Here is a 24,017-nt window from a genome sequence, read left to right on the forward strand (position 1 = left end):
TTCAATAAATGAACTAAAGGGAGAGACTTTGAAACTTCTTATTGTTGAGGTTGGAAAAACAACTTTTTCAACTTTCTCTTTGCAATGTGAGTAACGTTTATGTACAAGTTCAACAAAAAACACAAAAGAAAACAAACACATGTACAAATAAAGGCAAAAGATTTACATGGTTAGGCAAAACCGCCTATGTCCATAGAGTAAGATCCAACTTCCACTATGAATCAAGAGAAGAGAAAAATAGTACAACCCTTGTGATTTGATACCTAAACCCAAGTCCCCATATACACCATTCTCTCATTTATCATTCACTCAACATCTTTACCTTGACTCATCGCTTAATCCTTGTACACATGTTGCACCCATTCTATACCTCTTGGCTTCTCACTTGAAATCACATTTTGGCTCTTCACTTGGATCAACATACTTCCTTTGGTAAACATTTTTATAATTTTATAGGACTCATTCTCTACCTTGTTGTTTTTTTTTTCTTTGAGAAAACCCACTAACTCTCTCTCATCCTCTTTGTTAGGCATTATTTCTCTTTTTAGAGAAAATCCACTAACTCTTTCTCCTCATTTAGATTGTTGGGCAAGGTTTAACTTTTTCTCTCCTTAGAAATACCCACTACATACTTTTTTCTAAGGTGTCTTTTGGTAGGCTTCATCTTGCTTAATGTCTTTAACCACCAACCATTTCCACTCATTTGAAAAATCTAATCTTGTTAACAACTCCACTCTTCCACTTATTTGGAAGACTTCATTTTGCTTAATCTCTTCAACCACCAACCACTTCAACTCATTTGGATGACTTAATCTTGTTCAAGATTTCACTCTTTCATCTAATTGGAAGACTCCACCTCGTTGAAAAATTTCACCTTGAAAGACTCCACTTCCCATTCAAATGGACAACCCAAACTAAACCATTGAACCAACCCATCAAATCAGTCTAGATAAAAAACACAAAACCCAACACTCATGAATTTGATGAAGTAGAAGTCGTGATTGCCATGGGGCCCTCTTAGAACCTGTGATAGAATAATCCATTTTGTTCAAAGAATCTGATAGAATCCCAACCTTCAAATCCCCCATTTAAAAGAAGAAAAAAGATGTATAGTGAATTCAAGCGTATCTTGCAATCCCTTCTTAAAGCATTTTAGTTGTTCGAATTCATAAACACTGTAAAGCACCCCTTAAAAACGCATTTGAAGTGATAAAATTACCTTTTAATAAAAGGTCTACCTTTCATGCTTTTCTATAATTTGTTTGTTATATGTACATGTCATGGACAAAGATACATTTCTAATCTAGCAGGTCTAGAGACTGGCATAAATATTTGCCACATGGCATATTGGATTGGATTGAAAATTTGTAGCTAAGTAAATCCCAAGGTCCTCTGCTCATATCTCAAGTTTCAAAAATGAAACTTTTCAAAGAAGAAATTGACGATTGAAAATCCAAGGAAATATGCATATACATGGGAAGGCATATGATTGAATCTATCTAAAATTTAACATGTGACAATTGTAGACTATATCCAAGATAACCATACGGCTGAAATTGCCACATCACCTTCCAAATGACAAAACTGGATGTCGGTCTAAAGAGACCCATTATTCTTGCTGCTCTAGAAAAACTTTTGCCTATTTTTTTAAAAAAAATTAGCGCAAAAGATTGATGTCTGGTCGCATGGTCCTTGCACTAGGTGTCAGGGTGTCAAAAGCAAACCGAAAACGTTTACCGAAATCGAACCGAATCATTTAAACCGAAACCGTGAAACCTTTTAATAAATTGTTCGGTTATGGTTTCAAAATTGAGGCCGTTTAATTAAATGGTTCAAACTGAACCGGACCGTTTAACTCTCTTAAATGTAGGCCTGTAAACGGATCGGATTCGGCTCGGCTACGGATCGGATGTAATCGGATTCGGATATTTTCTGGTCGAATACGGATACCTCTAAATGGCTTCGGATGGATTCAGATGCGGATCGAATTCGGATTTTCAACCATCCGTTTAGACCTCTGCCTTGTGTAACCCGAACATTCCTCCCCCTAGTGGATACAATTCACTCTCAATCCATAGTTTTAGATCATGATTCTCTTCTCCTTATATTCTAGAACCTGTTGAATCTTCAAAAACCCTCCAGATCATTATTTACTTAATTTTTTAAAATTAAATATTCGGATTCGGATTTTTATCGGAGTATTCGGATTTTGTTCCGGATATCTCTAATCGAATACGGATGCCCCAAATGGATACGGATGCGGATCGAATTCGGATTTTCGGTTGTCCATTTACAGCCCTACTTAAATGTACATAAATGTACCAAAAGCAATCTGAAACCGTTTATTGAAACCGAATCGAATCATTTAAAACTGAAACCGTGAAACCGTTTAATAAATGGTTCAGTTATGGTTTCAAAATTGAGACCGTTTACTTAAACAGTTTAAACCGGATCGTTTAACACCTTTAACCAGGTGGGGGGGGGCAAATGAGAGTGCGTATAGATCTTTATCCTCTCAGGTTCCCTGTTCGGTACAGTTCGTACGATTCCTCTCATAGGGGAGCGAAAATGACCACCTTATCCCCTGCCCAAACACACTGCCCGGGTGGGTCCACCCCCCTCTTATTAGAGGCACTAGGGAACTGCACCAGATAGGGAACCTGAGAGGATAATTTTTCGAGTGCGCACATGCACATTAATATGCATGGAATTTTTTTTTCGCACCTATGTTTAAGCACAAGATCTATGCGACCAAGCAACGTTCTTTTTTCCAAAAAAAAAATAATAAATAAAAAGAAGAATTCAAAGTACATATAGCCATCGTTTAGTACCTTTTCTTTTTTCAAAAGATTCAAATCCAACTGAAAAATATTCCAGCTAATAAATAGTTTAAGAAACACAGGTCATTTGAAACCAATGTGAAATCTCTGCCTATCGTTTTAATAAATAATTTAGAAGGACATCTTCTATTTGGTATTGGATGTAATGTAAGAATCGTTGAAAAGATATGGGGAAAGCTTGACACGTAATGTTCATATGTTTAAGAATTGAGCTAGGCTTTCAAATTTGACATGTGACCTATTTAGGCCATTCTTCATCTACCCAACAGTTAGAATGGCCAAATAGATAGCCCATGTGGCAAAACAAATCGCTTCAGTTGGAGCCCATTCCCCTCTATACTTCACTAGGCTGCATTTACCCTTCAAAATCCAGCTTATATGGTGTGAAGAATACAAATTGACAATGCTTCCTCACTGGCTCCATTAATATACACAGGGAAAAGAGGGAGATGCCTAAAAATATCATATGAATGCTTAAAAATGGGGCCTTTGCTAGCCTATTTATACATTTACAAATAACCATGAAATGAAGACAATTCATTGGAATTTGGAAAGCATATACTTCAATTAATATTTTAATTTGTAAGCTGTGGGAACATATTCTGCTTTAATTACAAACCTGTCAGGAATAGGAAGAGAGGCATATAAGTTACCAATTGCCAGGTCTGAGCAGGGATGCATTTTCATACTCCACTTCCACGAACTCATCACCAGGTCCTCACCAACCCTGGTGTCCAATTTCTCCAATCCAACTTCCCACTGGATCTATTTCTAAAGCTGACAATTTCCCTGAAATCAAATACCCTCTTCAGATAACTGCCCCCTTGCTTTGTTGATTCATTCTCTGCAACATTGTCTTCCTTCACAGGTTCGGTTTCTTTCATAGATTGTGAGACCCCACCATCTGATGTTGATGATGCCTCAGCAATGATCTGTCCCAGCATCTCAACCACTTCACTCATCTTGGGGCGAGATTTGGATTGCTTCATTAGACACTTGTTAGCAAGGGAAGCAAGTTTTTGAGCAGATTTTATGCAAGAACTGCCTTCTTCTAGTCGTGGATCTAGTATAAGGTGGAATTTCTTGGAGTCTGATACATATGGTTTCACCCATTCTAAAAGCTTCTGCTCACTCCTAGGTAGGTTTCTGTCCACTGACCGTCTTCCGGATATGAGTTCATAGAGGACCACTCCAAAGCTCCAAACATCACTCTTGGCAGTCAATCTCCCTGTTTGAATGTATTCTGGAGCAGCATAGCCCACTGTTCCCACAACCTGTTCAAAACTTTCCAATGACGGTCAACAGACTTGAAAAAAACAAATTAGGAAGGCTCATAAAATAGATACTAGACACTTCAGAAAATAAACTCATGGAAGAACTATTAAATCAGCTGACTTTGGACAAAGTACCCAAGGGGAGAGAAGGCAGCAAAGTTCTCTTGAATCTCTTTTACTGCCCTATTGTGTCCATACTGTGTGTGTGTGTGCAAGAGAGAGAGAGAGAGAGAGAGAGAGAGAGAGAGATTGTGTGTTTGCATGCCTCCTCACTGTCCATGCATACATAAATGCCAGATGTATAACTAACCGATGTTGAAACATGGCCAAGTCCTTCAGTTGGACCCAGCCTAGCCAACCCGAAGTCTGAGAGCTTTGCATTGAAGTCCTCATCTAACAGAATGTTTGAAGATTTAAAATCCCGAAATATTAACTGCAACAAAACAAATGAAATAAACCTAGATCAAAACTGACAAAGCAGAGTGATTTTACATAATTTATAAAAAAAAAAAAATTTATTGAGAATAGTCTGCAAACAATCAGGTAACCCACTAACCAATCAGGTTGAGGATTGTGCTTGTAAGTTGTAACCATATGAATTGTAGGAAAAGTGAGCTGTGGATGGTTAACAACAGGTCTAGGCTAAATTGACCTTGATTTGACTATTCCCCTTCATCACCAGGGAATCTTAAACTGCAAATGGATCAGGCTGAAATCTGTCAGACTATACCCCACTGGAAAGACTGCAAGTGCCAGCAGAAGCAGCAAGGATTAAATCCTCATTATGAAGTTGAAATTTCAAGAATCATTAGATTAAAAGTTCTAGTTGGTTCAAATGGGCAATGCCACACCTCCACCAACCAAAATTTAAAAAATTGGATTGGAATCAGCGGAGTTGACCGACATTGATTGCAATTAACCCTGATTATTCTTTGTCAACTGAGTCCAACCGAGTCTGTCTGATTCCAGGATGATTTGAATCAGAATTGATGGAGACTCATCCTATAACCGACACCAAGTTTTTAAACCTTGCCAACAACAGGAAAAGTGTGGGAAGGTTTTAGATTCAATAACTAATGTACGAGGGAAACAACCAATCTGCTTTGCTTACTAGGCTTTTTACCTTCATAAAGATTCCCGAACAGGAAAATAGAGGATAGGTAAAGAAATAATGAATAAGATTTTTAAACATTTATTGAACACAATTTACAGTTTTTCAATGAAACTGTTTTTTGTTTCAGGACTGGCAAAGAACTAAACTGGATCTCTGTTAAGATTTTAAACACCATCTTAAGAACAACGAATCCTTGTTAATAAGCTTCCTCTAGTAAGAAGATGAGTCACAAACCTTCTCATACACTAAAGAAACTATACAAGCATTTTAGTACCACATGGTGCAACCTCTCCAACATTTTTAGCTTATCACAGGATGACGCAACCTTGTCCAAGGTTAGTGAAGTCTATGGAGGTGCTTCTACTGACCAAGCCAAAACTTACCATCATCCAAACTGAACCACTTACCTCTCTGGAAAAATAGTTCATAATGTTTCCTAATGTGTATAGTTGCCACAAAGGAAGATTTCCTGTGTAAACGGGAAATTGTTATAAGTGGGGATTTTCTCCTAAGTTCAGAAGTTTGATACCCAATATTTATTAAGCAAATAATCAAAACCAAACAACGATTCTTGAATTAGTTTACAGTTCTTCATCCCAAACAGGAAATCAAGACTTTCAACCTAATTTTACAGGTTTAGTCCCACGAGATCCCAACATACCTTCCTTGTGGTGGATAATCATTGACTGCATCGAATAGAATAGACCGTGAGATCTCAGTTGAGAAGCTGGGTGTCATTTAAATAATTTAGATTGCTCTAGGTAGACAATAAAACACTTATGGGCGATAGGTACAGAAGATATAGTCATGGTAGTAAGGAAATTCGGAAATTTTCTGTCAAGCAAAGTTGGATTGGTCGATGACTGCAGAAAGGGTATGCCAACAATATGTGTGTGTGAATCATCCACATCAAGGTAAAGAACTACTACCAAATGATGCCCCAAATATATTAAGTTCCTTGAGAGATGCAAAGGGTGCATGACTAGATCAGCCCTCAAATAACAGCAGGCCAAGTAAGTTCGTTCAAGATCTAGGGATTGGTGATGAGTTGGTTCAATTGACACTTGGGTAATTGTGCAGCCTGAACATCACTCGCATGAACCAGGCGAAGTCAATTGATTGAATTGGGTAAAGGGCAGAGCAGGATATCAAGATAAAACAAAAATGATACCTTTTCCTTGAACTCAACAACTGCTTCTTTTGGTTTTGGCCCCAACCCATGTATGAGCTTGTGCTTGAATCAATTAAACACAAACTCAACCAGATTTAGTGTAAGTTCCAGGTGTCCCAGCTCATGTAAAAACCGTTTATGTATTACAAAACAGCAATAGAACTCAGACAAATTAAGTAGATTTATAAAGAATGAAACTTATACCTGAAAATCCATTTCTTCATGAAGGTATGCTAAACCACGTGCTGCATCTAGGGCAATTTTTAATCTCATTTCCCATGGAAGAGAAGATGGCATCCGAGCAAGAATATGGTCCTCCAAGCTTTTATTCCTCATAAGTTCATATACCAAAAGCCGTTGAATTCCTCTCTCATCATCTTCAGCACAATATCCTACTAATCTGACAAGATTTGGGTGCTTCACAACACCCAAATAGTTTACTTCTGTAATCCATTCCTTATGTCCCTGAGTGGCAGAAAGGGGAAAGTGAACAGAGCATCAGACAAATGCAATATTTTAGATTGGACTCACCATATTAGTATCCCAAAACTCTTGTACATGGCATGAAAATTAATCAGCCATAATATTCCTTAAAGGGACGGTCTTAGAAAGTTATCCAACAAAAAAGAATGAATGAATCACATCATAACTGTTGATAAAATCAGAAACCTAAAGAAAAGCTCCAAGCAAGCAAAACTTTAAAAAAATAATCTGTGTTTCCGGGAGTAAGATCTTGCCCATCTGCTTGATTTATCTAGCAAACCAAGGTAAGCAATTGAGTCTAGAGAAAGTTATGGCAAATAAACCGGATAAAGTAGGGGTCCGGCCCTCGCGGGCACTGATCAAACGATCGCTAAAACAAATATTATTCTTCATAATAAACCATCATTAACCAAATCTCAAACATAAATTATTTTTCATGATAGTCAAAACCATAAGAATCCTACTGGTGGCATCTAATGTTATTCAAAGTCATAAGAAATTAAAATCCCGAATATCAGAGTTTGCAATGCAGAAATTCCCTATTACATCCATCTAAAAGTAAAATAAACCAGCATGAACTGAAATCACATGCTCATGTCACCCTCGAGCAATTGAGTCCAGAGTGTTATGGCAAAAAAATTGATATAGTTTCAGTATGTGACAAAAGATATCTTGAAATTTGAATCATAGGAATCTAACTGAAGTCTGATCACACAAAGTACAAATAGAGGCATAACACTCTAGTGTGTGAAGAATTACCATGACCCTGCTGGTGGTCTAGTAGTGTTTTACAGATCTTCCAATACCACCTAGGTATGTTTCCAATTACTCTGAAGTGATTATAGCGAATTCTACCATCGCCACAGATTTGACTAAGCGGTTTAAGAAATTCGGTAAGATTAGCTAAATTCAGTGCAAAAGTGAGCCATGATTTTATATTAACCACTCACGAGTCGCAACTATATATTTCAGAAGACAGCAGTGGATCAATTTTTAAGAGTAGGCTCCACTTGCAACCTCCAAATCCTGGGCCGTCACGGAGAATGGGAAACAAAATTGATATTTTGTTCACATTTTATTCTCTTTCTCCCTCTTGAATTAATAGTGAAAATGCTTGTCTATCATGATTCATGGTGCTGTAACCAGTAATAAAAGAATTTCAATGTAAAACACCAGAACGGAAACCGAAATAAACCAAAAATGGCTAACATTTCACATTAACACTCAAGCTCAACAAAACTTTGTTTTATACACAGGAAACAAAATCTCTTCCTGTATTCCCCTCCCCACATCCCAACCTTTTCCCTGGGATCAAGAGGGAGGAAAAGGGGAGTGGGTAGTTCCGTTGTTTGGATTTTGGAATTACATGAATTCCTTCTATTTTTATCGAATGAGAGACATCCACGAAAATTTCTCAATCAAATTTAGAAAGGAAAAGAAAAGAAAAAAAAGAGTGTGTTTTCTGTGTCTCACACAGAGAGAAAGAGGGGAGAGGAAGAACTTGCCTGCAAACCATTCCGATTCAACTGTTTGATAGCAACATGCATCTTGGCATCAGGATCATCATCAGAAACCGTAACAATCGCTCTATAAACACAACCAAAACCTCCCTCGCCAATCATGAGCGCACGACTGAATCCTCTGGTAGCCGATCTCAGCTCAGAGAAAGAAAAGACTCGTAGATCATTAGGTCTCCTCTGGGAGAAGAAGTCGTGAAAACTCAGAGACTCGGAGAAATCCCTTGACTCCGAACCAAACTCGGATCGCCTAACATCCGCAGTGCTGGAAGCTATGCTCAAGGAACGGGCCCAGGATACTCTAGAAACCCTGGACATAACGCCATGTTCTTCCTCTCTCTTCTCTCCATTAGAGAAATGAAAACACTTCATATCTTAAATGGAGACAAACGCGAATAAAACTGTAGGTGATGGAGAAGAACCCAAAAACTCCGCCGAAGCAGACATGAAGAAGACAAAGAAGAAGAATTTAAAATCTTTGACAGACAAGGGAAGCGGTAGTTGAGATAGAAACATAGGAGGAGACCGAGTGTGGGCCGTGTGGCTGAGTCAAAATGGGAGGGGCTGCTGCTGAGACCAGGTTTGTTCATCAGATCAACCACCTCTCTCTCCACTCTCTCCTTCAACTATGAAACTATTGTGTGTGTGTGACACAGAGAGAGAGAGAGAGAGAGAGAGAGAGAGAGAGAAAATATGATTGGGCGTAGCCGTTGAGTGGAATTTAATAGAAAAACTAAAGGGACCCAGGAGATGTGAGCGCAGGTTTGGGACTTTGGGTTTGTTCTTTTGTTCTCTCTTCTCACAGTCGCACAGTCTGACCCTTCATTGGCAATTTTTTATTTTTGGTCATAAGCCTTTGAAAGACCGTTTGAGCACATTGATAAAGAGAGAAGAAACTCAGAAAGATACCCGCTAGCGCAGTCTTCAGGACGGCGGGACCATCTAGTAAGGTAAGCCGTGGTCCAATTTCCCGTTCCAACTGCCACAAACCACGTTCAACCATCCATCTTACAGTTTTCCCGGATTTTCATCCTCTCATCAAGTATGGTCGGTGGTTCGGTGCGATGCGATTCAGTACATATTTAAAGTGCATTGGATGATTGACATTGTATTTGAGAAGATAAAAATTCGTCCCGTTTTTTGCATTAGATTTTACCAATCCAAACCAAGGTTTAAGAACTTTGGATTCGTTTTGATTTGATCAATTCTGATTTGGTTATGATAAGAATTAATCATGAATGAGAAAATCGTTCGGATCCATACATACGTAATCTTAGTTTTCATACAAAGATCAGAGGAATTGGATCAGCCGGAATTCAGATTAATGATCATGATTCTTGAAACCCTCTCTAAACTCTTAAGGTGTTAATTGGTTTGGCTTTGTTTTTAAGTTTGATTTTAATTCTATTTTTATTCGGTTTCATCGAGTTCAATTCGTATAAGGTTTTAATGTAATTTACTAAAACAAATAAAGTTAGGATGAAAATTCCAACTTCTTGAAGATATTTTATCAAAAAAACTTCTTGAAGATACAATATCAAATCTGATATTTTCATTTTTTTTTACACTATTTAAAAAAAAAAAACATAGTAATAATTTCAGACAACTCAACAAAAGACATGATTTTAGGGTTTAGCATGATTTAGATTCGGTTTGAGTTTGATATATCCAGTTTGGTCCGGTCCGATTCAAATTGATAATTTCTAGTATACAACTGAAAATGAACCAAACTGAATGATTTTTTCTTTTTCAAATTTGAACAACTGGCTTCGATTCTAATAATGAGTGAAGACTCAGGGTTCAAAGGTGAGAGTAATTTGGAGAAAATATGAACACGCAATTCTTGAGTCATTGAGTGGGACCCATCTAATTTTGGGGCCTGTTTTCTTTTTGGTGTTTTTTTTAATATAGATATACAAGAGAAACGTGTTTTCTATTTTGTAACAACTAACAAAATGTTGAATTTGATAGGGTAAATTGGTCAAATTTTAATTATCTATCACAATCAATATTGGGCTTAATGGCTGTCCCCAATGAATGAGATGTGGATTCTCGTCTTCTAGATGATTGCCATTGTCCACGGATCTTTGTCCCCTCTAGTTTCTTGCCCGGCCAGTTTCCCAGTGCCTATAATAAGGGGGTTCGTAATGACCATCCTACCCTTGCGCGAACACTCTGCCTGGGTGGGGTCCACCCCCCTTTTTACAAGCACTGAGGGACCTGGGCCAGGCAGAGAACTGGAGGAGATGATTTTCCCACTGTCCACCATACTGAAAAAACTTGTATCAAACAGGAGTTAGAGGAGAGGATTAGGCTGGTCTTTCTTCAACCTGGTTCAGACTAGGTTTGGCTATTGCAAGCCCTATATGGGGAACGGTCAAGTAGCAATTTAAGAGAATGATTTCAGTTCAACCCAATATGTGTAGTTGGTTCAGTTAAGGATGTAAATCGGTTCCATGAGTGCTGGTGTGATCCGGAATCAAACTGAGAACCAAATCGATTCTGAAACTCAATTCAAACCGAACCTATTTGGTTTGGGTTTTGAAATTCGGTTTCTGGATCTCGTACTTGATGCATAGACTATTATATACAATCTATAGTATAATATTATAGTTATAGTATAGTAGTATTATAAAATCTAATACTAACATTAGTAATATATATTATAATATATTAGTATAATAATATATTAATATGCTATAATATACTAATATTATAATGTAGTAATATACTTAATATACGAGTATTAAAATTCGGTTTCAGTTCCTGTGTTGGATTTAGAATCGAGCTGAGAATCGAATCATTCTAAAATCAAATTGAATTTTATTCGATTCGATTTGATATGGTTTGACTTATTCAGTCTGGTTTTCAATTTCGATTTGAATTCGACACCCTTAGGTTCAATCCTTTTCAGTTTGTCCACTCCAATACCCAATCTAGCTTTTAAAAATATGGTTACACCAGCATTTTCCAATCGATTCTACACATCCATTGTCTTAACAACGTGAGAGCTAATTAAAGCTTCAACTGATGGAACGAGATGCTTCTTTTGGTTGTTGTGTCACTTTTGGGATCATCATAAGGGTTTACAGATATATAAAGCACACCACACTAAATGAAAATTATGAAACACCTCATTATAAACAAGGAGACGTAACAAATCAGTAACAATAATAACTGGTAATCAATCACTTTCTTTTTCTTTCTTTCCTTCCTTCAGACTTAAGCCAACTTCTAATGTAGTGATAAGTAAAACATTTAGGAATTATCCATCATAACGAATAGGAGTGTGAATTTATTATTGGGTCCACCCAAATGAATCAGCTGGTTTGATTAGGTTGGGTTTACATAAACATTCCCCCCATTATCCAAATCATGGTTTTAGAAGAATAGCCAATTTCTCCTTTGGAAATTGAATTGGAGGGAGAATGTAGAGAGTCGTGAGGTTCTCGCCACTGTGGTAGTGTGGGTTCTGGGGAGGAGGGTCATAATGTATGCAGTCTTACCCCAAATTTATGGAGAGACGGTTTCCCGAGAAAAGGATTTTTAATATGTCAATTAAAATTTCTAAACATGGTTAATCTGCAAATGAAGTCTTAAGTTAAGGGTGTCAATTTAGGATTAGAACTAGAAATTAATTAGATGAGAACCACTCCACCCATTAGTTATTGGTTTGGCTCTCAACTTGGATTTTGGATTCAATTAAGTAAATAAGACAGGTCTTTCAATTGCTAGGACCCATTTAAAACTTTTATAATCATATATTTGGTATTGGTGATCTGGATTTTGAAAATTTCAATTTATTGGTGTACTTAATAGTAGATTTCATGTTAAGTATCTTGGTTAGGACTTTTATTTGTATGCTTATGGATGTTTGGTTATTTTTACGTTTAGGAATGAGTAATTTTAATTATTTATGTACTTAGAAACGAATATTTAGTTATTTGTAATTTTATACACTTAAATAATAAAAATTGGAATTTTGAGACATTGTAATAGTGCCCGAAACCAATTAAGAACCAGATGGGTTAGGTATTGTTCCTCCAATAATTGGAGTCTCGAGCTCTAATATGATCAAATATATAAATAAGCATCTCTTACAAAATATGAGCAACACCAAAATCTTCTGGAGTCCAAACTTCTATTTCTCCTACCTTTTGTCTCTCCTGCTTGGCCCTTCCTCTAAGGGGTGGTTGTGTAACAAGTATATAACGTCTCTTCCATTTGGGATCTTTAGGTTTGGAATCGATTAGATAAACAAGCCAGTTTTGCTCCTCACCGGCCCCTTAGAATCAAAACTGATTAAAAATCAGATCGTTTACCCAGAACCGGATCGGTTTACACCCTTATCGTAAGTACCAAGGAGGAGACACTACTGTCTGCCAGAGAATCAATGATGGTAGCCATAAAAACCAGAAGGGAACCAATTAATTGTTGTTTGTCTGACAATATGATTGTTGGGCCATTCAGGTTTCATACTGAATTAACCGTGAGCTTGTATTTGGAGTTTTCCAATTCCTGTCCGTTCCAATTCCTCACATAGGAGCGGAAATGACCATCTTATTCACTACCCAAACACACTGCCCAAGGTGGGGTAGGGTGGTCATTTCTGCTCCTATCTGAGGGATTGAAGGGAATTGAAGCGGGCAGCGAATTGGAGGTGATAAAAATTCGGATACAACTAGATCATAAACTTAGAAACCCTATTATCTCACCAAAGCTAACAAATCTAATGAGAGTTCTTGCCATTTCTTTGATAATGGGTGGTTTTCATAGTAAGCATATTCCACTCACCATCAGTATTGTCACTAATTAACAAAATAACTATTTCATCTTATAGGTTTAGAAGATCCAAAGATGACCTCTCCACTTAATCAATGTTCCAAAGTGGGTCGGTTCAAAGTTTTCAAGTTCAAATTTTCAGTACAAAAAACCCAAGAAAAATTGAAAGAGCTCTCCAGTTTCCATGGGCCATGTTTCTTGAATTTCATAAAATGATGAGAAGAATCCCATTGATCATGTGTATATGATTCATAAAAATGTTTCTATATATCAGAAACCACTTTGCTTCCATCCTCCTAACTCTTCTTCATTAAGGTCCAATCCCCTTTCCGCCTGTGGAAATTAAACACCAAGAACAAGAATTAATGTTCATAATAATTAGTTCCATATTATGAATCTCTCTAGATAATTAAGGAATCACTCGTGTCTTGGTACATACCGATGGAGTGAAAGTAAAACCAACTTTAATCTCTCCACAATAAGTTTGGTCAGTCTTGACGACACTATACTTGTTGGGATGTAACTGAGCTCCTCCATTTTCAACGCCCATTGCAATTATATCCTTCAAGTGGATCCTATGCATTCAAATTTACTATAAGATCTCATGAATTCACACGAAGAGGTTTGAGTCTGTGTTGGTTTTAGTTAGCTATGAGAATGAAGAAGAAGAAGAAGAAGAAGAAGAAGAATATCTATTATACTTACGTGGCTTCTCCAACAAAGTCATCGGCGGAGAAGGTGTCCTTGTCCATGATTCTGAGGAAAAGCTTGTACTGGTCATCTGCACCAGGGTACTCCACTCGGAAAGTGAATTTCTCATTCCAAACTGGGTTGCTACCTTCTCCTGCATCCAAAGATGTTAACACACTTGACACTTGCATATAATTTGGGCCTGCCTAACCCTAAGCCCAAGCCCAAGACAAACAAAAATGTAAGAGATTTGGTATGGTTCCTATTTCAAATTGATTTCATGAAATAGTCAACAAATAGATTTTTTGTCAAGAAATTGAAATCATCAATCTGAAATATTTCAAGAATAAGAAATCTATTTGATAATTCAATTTTTAAGAATAAATTCTCTATATGTTTTTGGGAGAGGTTGGTGGTAGTGGTGGTGGTGGCAGCATGGTGATGATGAAACCATAAGGAGAAGAAGAAAAGCGTGTTTTTATTCTTAATAAGAAATTACTGCTTTGCCCATCAAATTAACCATGTTCTTACTAAAGAACAAGAGTGAAATCAATTTCAATTTCAAAATTGAAACAACTCCTCCGTTATTTCAGAATTTCTATTTCATTTGACTTTTATTTCACTGAAATATGGTGCAAAAATCAAATCAAACGATTGTCGAAATAGAAATCACCCTCTGAAATTGAATTTAAAATCATACCAAATCAGACAAGTGCACCTCAAGTCTGTCCCTAATTTAAATTCTCAAACCCAGACCAGGTATGTCAAAAATAAGACAAGACAGGACTGATTGAACTGATCAAAATCAATTGGATCCAACTAAAATGACCGACCAAACTTTCTACTGGTTCGGTATTGGTTTTTAGTTTTAGAAACCGTTTAAATATCAAAACCAATTGGATTAACACCACAAGACTGACTGAAACCAGACAAAATAAAACCCCGATAAAAACTGGGAATAAAAAATCCATATATTTTTACTTTTTTCATTTGAAAAATCAAGACCAGACAAATTATATACCGATAAGGGGCTATTAAAAGATTGATAGTTACCCGTTTGGATTTTGTTTTTGTAAACTAAACATCTTATCAGTGTCTGTTTGATTTTTTTTTGGTGAAACACCCCAAAAAGTATTTGATAAACATGTTTCTTTAGATAACACTCCAAAGAAATGCGTTTTTTCTGTTCTAAGAAACTAAAAAATACCCCAAAAAGTATTTGATAAACACGTTTCGTTTCTATTGTTTCTTGAAACATAAATTAAAATTTATGGGTCAGAGAACGGGTTTGACGAAACAAGTATGACTTGTTTTTCTGTTTTTTGAAACAATTTGAAAGAAAAACTTGTGCCCGATAAAAAGCTCTAGTGCCATCGACTCTCCTCCAACCTCAAGCTCCATCGCCATCATCTCCATCTCAATTCTCCTCCAAACTCAAGCTCCAACACAATTTCGACTCTCTTCCAACCTCAAGCTCCATCGCTCAAGAGCTCCTACCGTCTACAACTCGCCATCGCTAGCTAGTGTTAGTTTTACTATTGCTTTCTTCTTCTTCTTTTTACCTAGATTTGGGATTTTGAAATGAAAACCCAAATCTCTCCGTTTCATCTTCAAAATAGGGTGTGCAGGTTCTGGAATCGTCTACGAAACAGGTTTACCATACGCTTTTGAACACCCCCAAAACTATATCATAATATAGAAACAGAAAAAACTGTTTCTACTATTTCTCAGCATAAAAACAAAAGAAACGTTATCAAACGGTGCCTCAGTTCGACTAACAACAACAACAACTCAACCTTATCCCAACTAAATGAGTTTGACTACATGAATCCTTACCCTCCCATCACATCCTAACCTGACGTGCAAAAAACCAAAATACCAATGGAAATTGAACTGAACCCAAATCTTCAACAGTAGGTCCAGATTAATCTCCCGTTTGGGCCATAGAGTATATTTTGAATGTAGGCCCATGGATGGTACTGAACCCGAACATTTTTACAACGACCCATTTGAAAGGTCAAATGTTCTAGATGACCTTGATTACTCAATTTATCATATTCATTAGGTATTCCCCAGTAGCTAAAACCAACCTTCAAGCCTCCTATGTCACTTATATGATCCATCATTTTATAGATTCAATAATAAATTGGCAAATCAAGATTGAATCAATAAATGGCTAATATGACAATTCACACAAATTTTCTGGTTTGTTCCTCTTGAGGCCAGAACCGATTAGGAACAGGTCCAATTGACACTCATTCAATGACCCATGGAAGGGTAGTCATCGGAACATTGGCAGTACGGAACAGAATTTAGCTCGTCTCCAGGGGGGATCCAGCGGTTGAGCTGTGCCGCACACATCTTGGCGTACGCTTAGGGCTGTGTGCGGTACAGCCCAATGGCTCGCGGCGCCTTGGGCGTTCCTTGCTCCCTGGAGACAATCTTGATCTGTACGAAATATTGTTTGAGGAACTGGTATCGAATTGGGCGATTCATATCGGTACCAATGGAAACCGATATTGGCCGACCCCATATATTGGGTCGGTTTGGAAAGGGTAAAAATGTAAATGAATCTATTTAAAAAAAATAAAACAGGTGAAAATCTGACCGATCCAGACTGATACCAGATCGATATCGGATCGGTATCGATTACTAAAATCCTGATACGGATTGTAAGATTTTTTTTTTTTTTGGTGGGGGTTAGGACTGGGGAGGGAATCGTTGTGGGGAGGATCCAAATTGGGATCAAAATGAATGTAACGAAGTTGCAGGTGGGATTTGACTGACCTCGACGGACGCTGCTCTTGCGTTCTTGACTCTTATACTGAATCAACACGTACGGATCCATTTGACCTGCTCCAAATAGAAGAAGAAAAACAAATAAGATTTAAGTTGGGAAGACGAAAAAGGGAAACGGGGACATTATTGATCATTTTTACTTTAAAAACGGAAAACTTCAAGGACGAACAAGTAATACGAATTCAAAAACCCTAAAAGAAGCATCGATTGGGATCCTAAATTCAAGGGCTCCGTTGATTCGAATTCCCCTCTAATCCACGAGAGAGAGAAGGTAGTTATGGCAGAAAAACCAGAGAAGATCGCCCTAAAAGGCCTGAACAAGCTTTAAGCTAATCAACAAATTCAGGCATTAAGATGGCAGATGAAAACCATGTACAGAAGATAAAAAATTTAATTTATTATAAATCTTCTTCAACAAAGAGAGAAAGAAAGGGAGGATTGGGGGTTGGGGTGGGGGGTCTGCAGAGATGATATACCCCAGAAATCGGTCCCCTGTAAGCCTCGAGCATCGACAAGTAGCACCTCCAATATGCCGTTGACCATCTTCTTCTCTCAGAGACAATGGGGGAGGACAAGAAAAAGAGTACTGAAGACAGACTGGAAATAATTTCAGATTTCGAATTCACAAGTGAAAATGACAAATCGATTTCTGATGTTTCAAGGCGTGTTCCCTTCCAATGGGGGCCGGGGGATGAGGAGGAGGAGTTGGGTCAAATTCCCGTTCTTTATAAAGTCATGCCTTCCAAGCGATGTGGACAGAGGGACAGAAATGTTATTACACATTCCCCTTTCCCCATCCAATGGTTGAAGCCACTAGGGGTGCAAGTTTGGCCCTGTCGGCCGAACCCGCCCTGGCCCGCCCTTAACCCGAACAAGATTTGGGCTGAGATACCTGGCCTTGAGGGCGGGGTCAGGATTGTAAATTTCTGTCCTTGAATTAAGATGGGGTTGAGCCAGGCAGGATTGAGGCCTCGGCCCAGTCCGAACTTGTTTTAGGTTATACTATAAAAGATATATTAATATACTATATATATTTCTACCAAAAAAAAAAAAGATATACTATATATATTATAAATTTTAAATGCCACACATATTTTGTTATGTAATATAATATATATGAAGATAATAAATGATAATATATTTTATTATAGTGTTATTTTATGTAAAATTGATAATTTTCTCTCCAACCTAGCCCAACTTAGTCCAATCCATGCATCTCTCCAGTCCCTCACTCCATGATCAGGGCCAATCAGGGTCAGCCCAGTCCGACTCCCAGGGTAGGTCAAGGTTTGATTTTCTAGGTCCTGAGTTAGGATCGGGTCGGGCCTAGGCCTAACTAAGGGGACTCAAATTTGGGCTGGGGTTTTAAAAAGCTCGACCCATAATTTGGTCATTTTTGATTGATCCAAACCGATTTTGATCAATCTGGATTGGAATCAGCCATGATTGATCCCGAGTCCAATATCTAGATTATGAACCTTCTCTTTTTTTCTAAATAAATAAGGACAAGAGACCATTGGCTGGTGTTTGCACAAGTGCACCAATACGAACCAATGAGAGCATATGCAAGAATGCCAACATAAATGCGATATTTTATTTCATAGGCTCATACTTTCATGTGCTCCTTTTGTGTCTAGACGTAGGAGCCACACGATTATGTAGCGTTTTTTTTCCCCAATAAATAATTAAATAAATATAAGGGAAAAGAATGCTACCCGATCGCAAGGTGTGGCGACCACGCCTAGACACAAAAAGGGCCTTGGGTGCTTGGAAATTACCACCTTACCCCCATGTAAAAGCGGAATTAAATCGATTAGAAACCAATCCAATCTTTAGTTAAAAATCTCTTTAAAATTGACTCTTCCAAAAATTATTATCAGTTTCATCTATGAATCGCAGCTTGGTTATCAGTCAAACAGACTAAGTTTCCCTTGAGGACGGTTTATCCACCATTCTAGGGTTCACAAACCTTTCCTAGGGTTTTGATATATTCCAAATTACCCTCCCGATACCCATTCCCACCCTCTCCCGCCCCCCGGTGAATGGGATCTGTGGGTGCAGGAAAACTTGGTCCTTAAAAAATTATTATAATCTAAGCGGATATTTGCAAACTCATAGGAGATGGGGATTATTCCGTTTCAACGCATGTGTTTGCAGCTGCCCAGGTTGCAGGAATTTTCCGTTTTGGGCTGCCCTGATTAGAATTCTTCAGGTTTCTTTGTTCGAGATTGATGGAATGCTAGGACCTGGCTCTCCTCCAGCAGCCGTGGTTGGAGCTGGAGGATCCAGCCCAGCAAAAACAGGGAGGGCCCACTTGTGAAATGACCCAAATACCCCTGTTTTTGCTGGGCTGGATCCTTCAGCTCCCGCCACGGCTGGTGGAGAGCCGAATACGAATGTTATACCAGATGGAGATGAACGCTACAACTACTTACAAAAAATTGCAAAAAAATCATATCAAATGGAGCAGTTTCAGGCGTGGTTGAAATGGGGTTTAATAGTCCACCGGGTCTGGCCCTATGCTCAAATCCAGCCCACTTAATAATTGGGCTGTCGAAATGAACCCTAACATGCACCAAGTTTACTAATTCGGGCCGGGGGGAGGCGTGTGTCCGGTGGGTTTCATTGGGCTGGCTGAAAATTTGAGCAACTTTTCTTGCTTACTTTGGACTAAAATTTGGTCATTGAGATGTATGTGAGATCCTTTAACACATGGATTAATCCATGTAATACCAAGTGGTAAATAGTGAAAAGTTATACTTCACCAAGCATCGTGACACCTAGAAGGATCAAACAAATAAACAAACAGTGGAAAATCTTATTTTACAACAAAATTTTCTTTTGCATGGAAATAAACAGAAATGTACACATTGAAATCAGGATCCAGATCCTCTACGGTGCGCTGCCCATAGCGGCCTGTGCAGCGCAGACTTAGCCACACTGGCAAAAACTGCCTTACCCCTGCCCAAATGCCTTGCCCGAGCAGGGATAAGACGGTCATTACACGAGCGACCTAGTCTGCACCGCACAGACCGCTACGGGCAGCTGAGCCGTAGACGATCTGAATTGTTGAAATCAACCTCACATAAAATCCTAAGGTCTTTATGAAGCAATGTGAAATGAGGCTGCTGCAATGATGCATCACTCTCCAGGTTGAATATGAAGAAACATGGATGACCCACATAAAGGCCTTTGAAAGACTTCCATATATAAAATGTCTGGTTACAATCAAATGCAACAAACCATGACCTTCTTCCCTTACTTCTTTGTCTCAAATTGATGGATAAAATTAGGGGTCATGTTCTCTGTGCCGCAGCGCAGACTATTCCCAGATACATGGGTCTACCACTCAGGGGGCAAGGTGGTTATTGCGCCCACCCCCATGTGTCTGGCGCAGCCTGCTGTGCCCCCGGCAACCCCATGTGTCTAGGCGCTTCCTATTTAACAACTAATGGTCCATTTAGGTAAAAGTGAAGTGAAGTACAAAAATTTCCATTGGCTGTAAATGAAATGAATGGACGTGACTGAGTGAGTGAAAATAATAAAAAACTGAAGTGAAAAGAAGAATTTATATAAAAAATTAACTTCCCATTCATATACACCCAATGTGTTTTCCATAGTACATCACATCAACTTTACTCCTAACCAAACACTGTTTATATATTTTTCTGGTATTGTTTTACTTTAATTCATTTCACAACTGAGAACATTTTTCACTTCACTTCTAACCAAACAAGGGCTAAGGTTTTCAAGAAAATGCTACTGTTAATAAGTTTCTAATCAAGGTACCGTGAAAAAATTATTCTAAAACAGAAGCAAGGGTATGATGAAGAATCATAAAACACTACATTATAATCAGACAGATTGAAATTAACTGAAAATAAATCTCTTCCATTTTTCGAAAGAATAACGATGTAACCGACACCATGAAAGTTGTAAAAAGAGGAAAACAACCTCTTGTGTCAGGCTCCTCCACCTCACTATTCTTCACATGTTCAAGAGGCTAGGTCTTTTTCTTCTTACATGTAACTCATGATCAGGCATCTTTCAGCCGGTCTTTTTGCGCTAAGTTGTGTCTAGGGGCAGGTACCTATGAGGGTACAACACTGGTTAGCGTGCTCCTCCACTCACTATTCACATGTTCGAGAGGCTAGGTCTTTTTCTTACATGTAACTGATCAGGCATCTTTCAGCTGGTCTTTTCGCATTGGGTTGTGTCTGTGTGCAGGTAAACACCCAGACACAACACACCAGTTAGCGATCCATTTCCGTAAAAGTATTTAATAACATAAAGTTTCATAAAATTGACTCTTTTCTATTTTGTTTTTTCGGTTTTCCTCCCATAAGACCAGTTTTTTTTTCATGAGTTTTTGGGCAATACATTGGTAGTGGAAGGAGAAATGATAGAGGCATTTGCATACATGCATACTTGAGTCGTATTGTGGTAGTATGATGTGGTGTATAGTGTATAGAGATGTAAACGGATCGAATTCGAATCGGATTGGGTACTATCCGAATTCGAATTCGTTTACAATTCCGCTATCCGAATTCGATCCGAATATCCGCCGAATATAATAACACAATACCAAATTCGAATTTGACTTGTTAAACGGATTCCGGTTATTATCCGGTTCGATTCGTTTAGCAACGGATATCAAATATCCGAATGTTTCTATCCGATTACCATCCGATTGTCCGTTTACTGTTTTCTATATATTGAACTTTATTTCTTCTTAGAAATGACTTCATTACACTCTGTTTTTCAAATCGACTTGATATCATGTATCACATAATACATAAAATGCAAGGAATATAATAAAACAGAAAAGCTTGATTTAAAACCCAACCAAACCTGCAGTATCCGAATATGGAACAACCCAACAAATATAAAGTAATAGGTGATATTGTAGATAAGACTAATGACAAATCCAACATACAACAACCAGATTCATATAGTTAAAAAAAAAAAAAAAAAAAAAAAAAAAAAAAACCAGAATCTGAAAGATAGAAACTCATGTAAAGCTATTGCCGACAGACTTGAGATCGACAACCTAAACAATGAGTTCTGGGACTTTAGAGGACGATCCAAGAGATGGATTAGCTAGAAATTAGAATGATAGAAATGGCATCAGGGGTAATGCTATAAAGAAGAAAACGATGCATATGAAACAAGAGAGAGAGAGAGAGAGAGAGAGAGAGAGAGAGAGAGAGAGAGAGAGAGAGAGAGAGACTTACCTTTGATAGTTGCTACTGGTGATTGCGCATGCAAAACGATGTCTCTTGTAACAACGAAGATGTGCGCAAAAAGGCATGAAACAATATGTATATGAAACCAGAGAGAGAGAGGGATTGTAGATTTGTAGTCACAGCGAATGGAAGGCAAAGAGAACGTTGAGCTTTAGGGTTATACTTGAGAGTCTTGAGAGTTGAGAGTTGAGAGACCGAGAATCCGAGATTCCAGTTTTCAAAGAGGTTTTTGGCTTTCCAAGTTTCCATCGAGACTTTTGGTTTTCCTATCTTTTTTTGTCTTATTTACATTTTTACTTGTGGCTTTCCATCTAAACTTTTGGCTTTCCTAATTCCTTTTTTTGGTCTTATTTACATTTTTTATGTTTTTCTACTTTTTGGTTTGTTTTTATATGTTTTTCTAATAGATATATGATAACATCTATCTTAGTCAAATAGTAATATATATAGAACAATCATATTTTCTAACTTACTAGCTACTACGTTATAAATATAAATAAAATACAAAATTCAAGAAGGCAACTTAATCGGATAGACGGATACGAATATTTTATTTCGGATATTTTATTACCATCGGATAGCTAAACGAATTGGATAATAATCGATCGGAAACATGGATTACCATATTTGTATTTGATTAGTTTCGGACGAATTCGGATAGTTTTCGGATAGTGAATTTCCGAATACGAATCCTCATAAACGAATACGAACCCGAATCAAATACGGATTTTTAACTATCCGTTTACATCTCTAATAGTGTATTTATTTTTTGTTCAAAGTTGGCCGGTTCAAAGTTGATTCGGTCTTGAATCATTCTTTGGTTCAAAATTGGCATGGTTTTTGGCTTTGTCACATATTAATCCTTTTTGGATTTAATTAATTAACAAAGTTTTACGTAATGGACATATCTCTGTAAAGAGACATCCATTTGCATAGGTGCATTCATAGCATTTGGATTGAAATCTTTTAATCCAATCCATTGGAATCAAGAGTCACATCGGCCTACACCACGGGGTATCTTCAAGAGACATTTATAAATGAGTGCTTGGATTAGAATCTTTTAATCTTATCCATTCGAATCAATGGAGGCACTCATTCCATGGGGTGTCGTAAGGGTGTTAAACGGTTCGATTTTGGTTAAACAGTTCGGATCAGTTCGATTTTGACTGCTTGAGGGTAGAAACCGTAACCAGACCGTTTAACTAAACGGTCTCATAATCAAAACCTAAACCGTTTGGTAAACAGTTTCGATTAAATGGTTTTTAAACGATTTTACACGGTTTTGGTTAGACGGTTACTTAGATGGTTTCATAAACCATTTGCTAAGTCTAATTTACACTGGTTACTTGCTGCATTTTTTAATATAAAATGGGGGCCTTTGGCAGTGCACATAATCATTAAGGAAGACGCATATAAAAATTAAGAATGAAATAGGAACAACAGAAACCATGGTTAGAGCTTTAAAATACAGAGACCCAGAAGCACATAACAGTACAAATTAATAACTCCCCTAAAACTGAGGTTTTGAAACGGTTTGATGGTTTGGTTATGATCGGTTTTAATTTGATTACACGGTTTGAAACCGTTGGATTAATCGATCTAAATCAAATCAATTAAATAAACGGTGTCATTTCTAAAATCATAATCGGACCATTTAACTAAACGGTCTACCGATTTTAATTTAAACGGTTCAATTCGATTTCAATAAACGATTTCGGTTTGATTTTGACACCCTTACGGTGCCCTGCATGGGTGCATCCACCATTATAAATAAAGGTTGTGGGTGCCTTCAAATTCAATGCATAATTTTGTGCTCTCTCTCTCTCTCTCATACTGTTTTTTTGGTAAAGTCTCTCTCATACTGTTATGCTGCCTGTTTATTGAAGAATCGCTGGAGTTTTTCCGCTTGCATTGCATACAAGGTTAGCTTGAGTACAACTTAGAGGTTCTCGAAAGGGTTTGTAGCAGCGGAGTGCAGCGTTACTACTGGAAACCAACAAGGCTATTGTACCTTGGAGACCTACTCGCACCTAGTTGTTGCACCTACTGGGGTTCAGGGTCAATAAAGTTATAAAGAAGAGTGCCCATTGGTACACCTCAG

The 24,017-nt window shown here is 37.8% G+C and overlaps 2 protein-coding genes and 1 long non-coding RNA gene across 6 annotated transcripts; 1 reads left to right on the top strand and 2 right to left on the bottom strand.

The window, feature by feature from the left end:
- Nucleotides 1-3,219: 3,219 nt before the first annotated feature.
- On the bottom strand, nucleotides 3,220-9,021 carry LOC122661030 (serine/threonine-protein kinase PCRK1-like). Of its 2 annotated transcripts, none has more exons than XM_043856334.1 (4): nucleotides 8,388-9,021; nucleotides 6,604-6,864; nucleotides 4,380-4,547; nucleotides 3,220-4,114 (listed from the first exon to the last, which is right to left on the bottom strand). In XM_043856334.1, the coding sequence occupies exons 1-4, from the start codon at nucleotides 8,769-8,771 to the stop codon at nucleotides 3,548-3,550; spliced, it is 1,380 nt and encodes a 459-aa protein (XP_043712269.1). In that variant the 5' UTR covers nucleotides 8,772-9,021; the 3' UTR covers nucleotides 3,220-3,547. The 2 variants fall into 2 exon arrangements, with proteins under 2 accessions (XP_043712269.1, XP_043712277.1); XM_043856342.1 differs by having other exon boundaries at nucleotides 4,425-4,547; nucleotides 8,388-9,019.
- LOC122661068 lies at nucleotides 4,121-4,553 on the top strand. Its single transcript, XR_006332822.1, has 2 exons — nucleotides 4,121-4,313; nucleotides 4,347-4,553. It is a non-coding gene; the product is annotated as an uncharacterized LOC122661068 (long non-coding RNA).
- A 4,423-nt stretch (nucleotides 9,022-13,444) lies between the features above and the next one.
- On the bottom strand, nucleotides 13,445-23,741 carry LOC122641456 (16 kDa phloem protein 1-like). Of its 3 annotated transcripts, none has more exons than XM_043834703.1 (6): nucleotides 23,731-23,741; nucleotides 17,147-17,224; nucleotides 16,659-16,724; nucleotides 13,887-14,025; nucleotides 13,621-13,756; nucleotides 13,445-13,514 (listed from the first exon to the last, which is right to left on the bottom strand). In XM_043834703.1, exons 2-6 carry the CDS (start codon nucleotides 17,211-17,213, stop codon nucleotides 13,452-13,454), a joined length of 471 nt encoding a protein of 156 aa, XP_043690638.1. In that variant the 5' UTR covers nucleotides 17,214-17,224; nucleotides 23,731-23,741; the 3' UTR covers nucleotides 13,445-13,451. The 3 variants fall into 3 exon arrangements, with proteins under 3 accessions (XP_043690638.1, XP_043690630.1, XP_043690647.1); XM_043834695.1 differs by having other exon boundaries at nucleotides 16,659-16,727; XM_043834712.1 differs by lacking the exons at nucleotides 17,147-17,224; nucleotides 23,731-23,741 and adding an exon at nucleotides 22,422-22,427 and having other exon boundaries at nucleotides 16,659-16,727.
- Between the last annotated feature and the right edge of the window lie 276 nt (nucleotides 23,742-24,017).

This window comes from Telopea speciosissima, chromosome 1 (genome assembly GCF_018873765.1).
Source record: "Telopea speciosissima isolate NSW1024214 ecotype Mountain lineage chromosome 1, Tspe_v1, whole genome shotgun sequence".
Lineage (NCBI taxonomy): Eukaryota > Viridiplantae > Streptophyta > Magnoliopsida > Proteales > Proteaceae > Telopea > Telopea speciosissima.

Bases quoted from the DNA above. Each gene is read 5' to 3' on its own strand.
- LOC122641456 (XM_043834695.1), bottom strand. From the start codon at position 17,213: ATGGTCAACGGCATATTGGAGGTGCTACTTGTCGATGCTCGAGGCTTA. The intron at 16,728-17,146 runs GTATATCATCTC...TTCTATTTGGAG, and splicing joins ACAGGGGACCGATTTCTGGG to CAGGTCAAATGGATCCGTAC. The intron at 14,026-16,658 runs GTCAGTCAAATC...CTTTGGATGCAG, and splicing joins CAAGAGCAGCGTCCGTCGAG to GAGAAGGTAGCAACCCAGTT.
- LOC122661030 (XM_043856334.1), bottom strand. From the start codon at position 8,771: ATGAAGTGTTTTCATTTCTCTAATGGAGAGAAGAGAGAGGAAGAACAT. The intron at 6,865-8,387 runs GCAAGTTCTTCC...TCTGCCACTCAG, and splicing joins TGAATCGGAATGGTTTGCAG to GGACATAAGGAATGGATTAC. The intron at 4,548-6,603 runs GTATAAGTTTCA...GTTTTGTTGCAG, and splicing joins ATGAAGAAATGGATTTTCAG to TTAATATTTCGGGATTTTAA.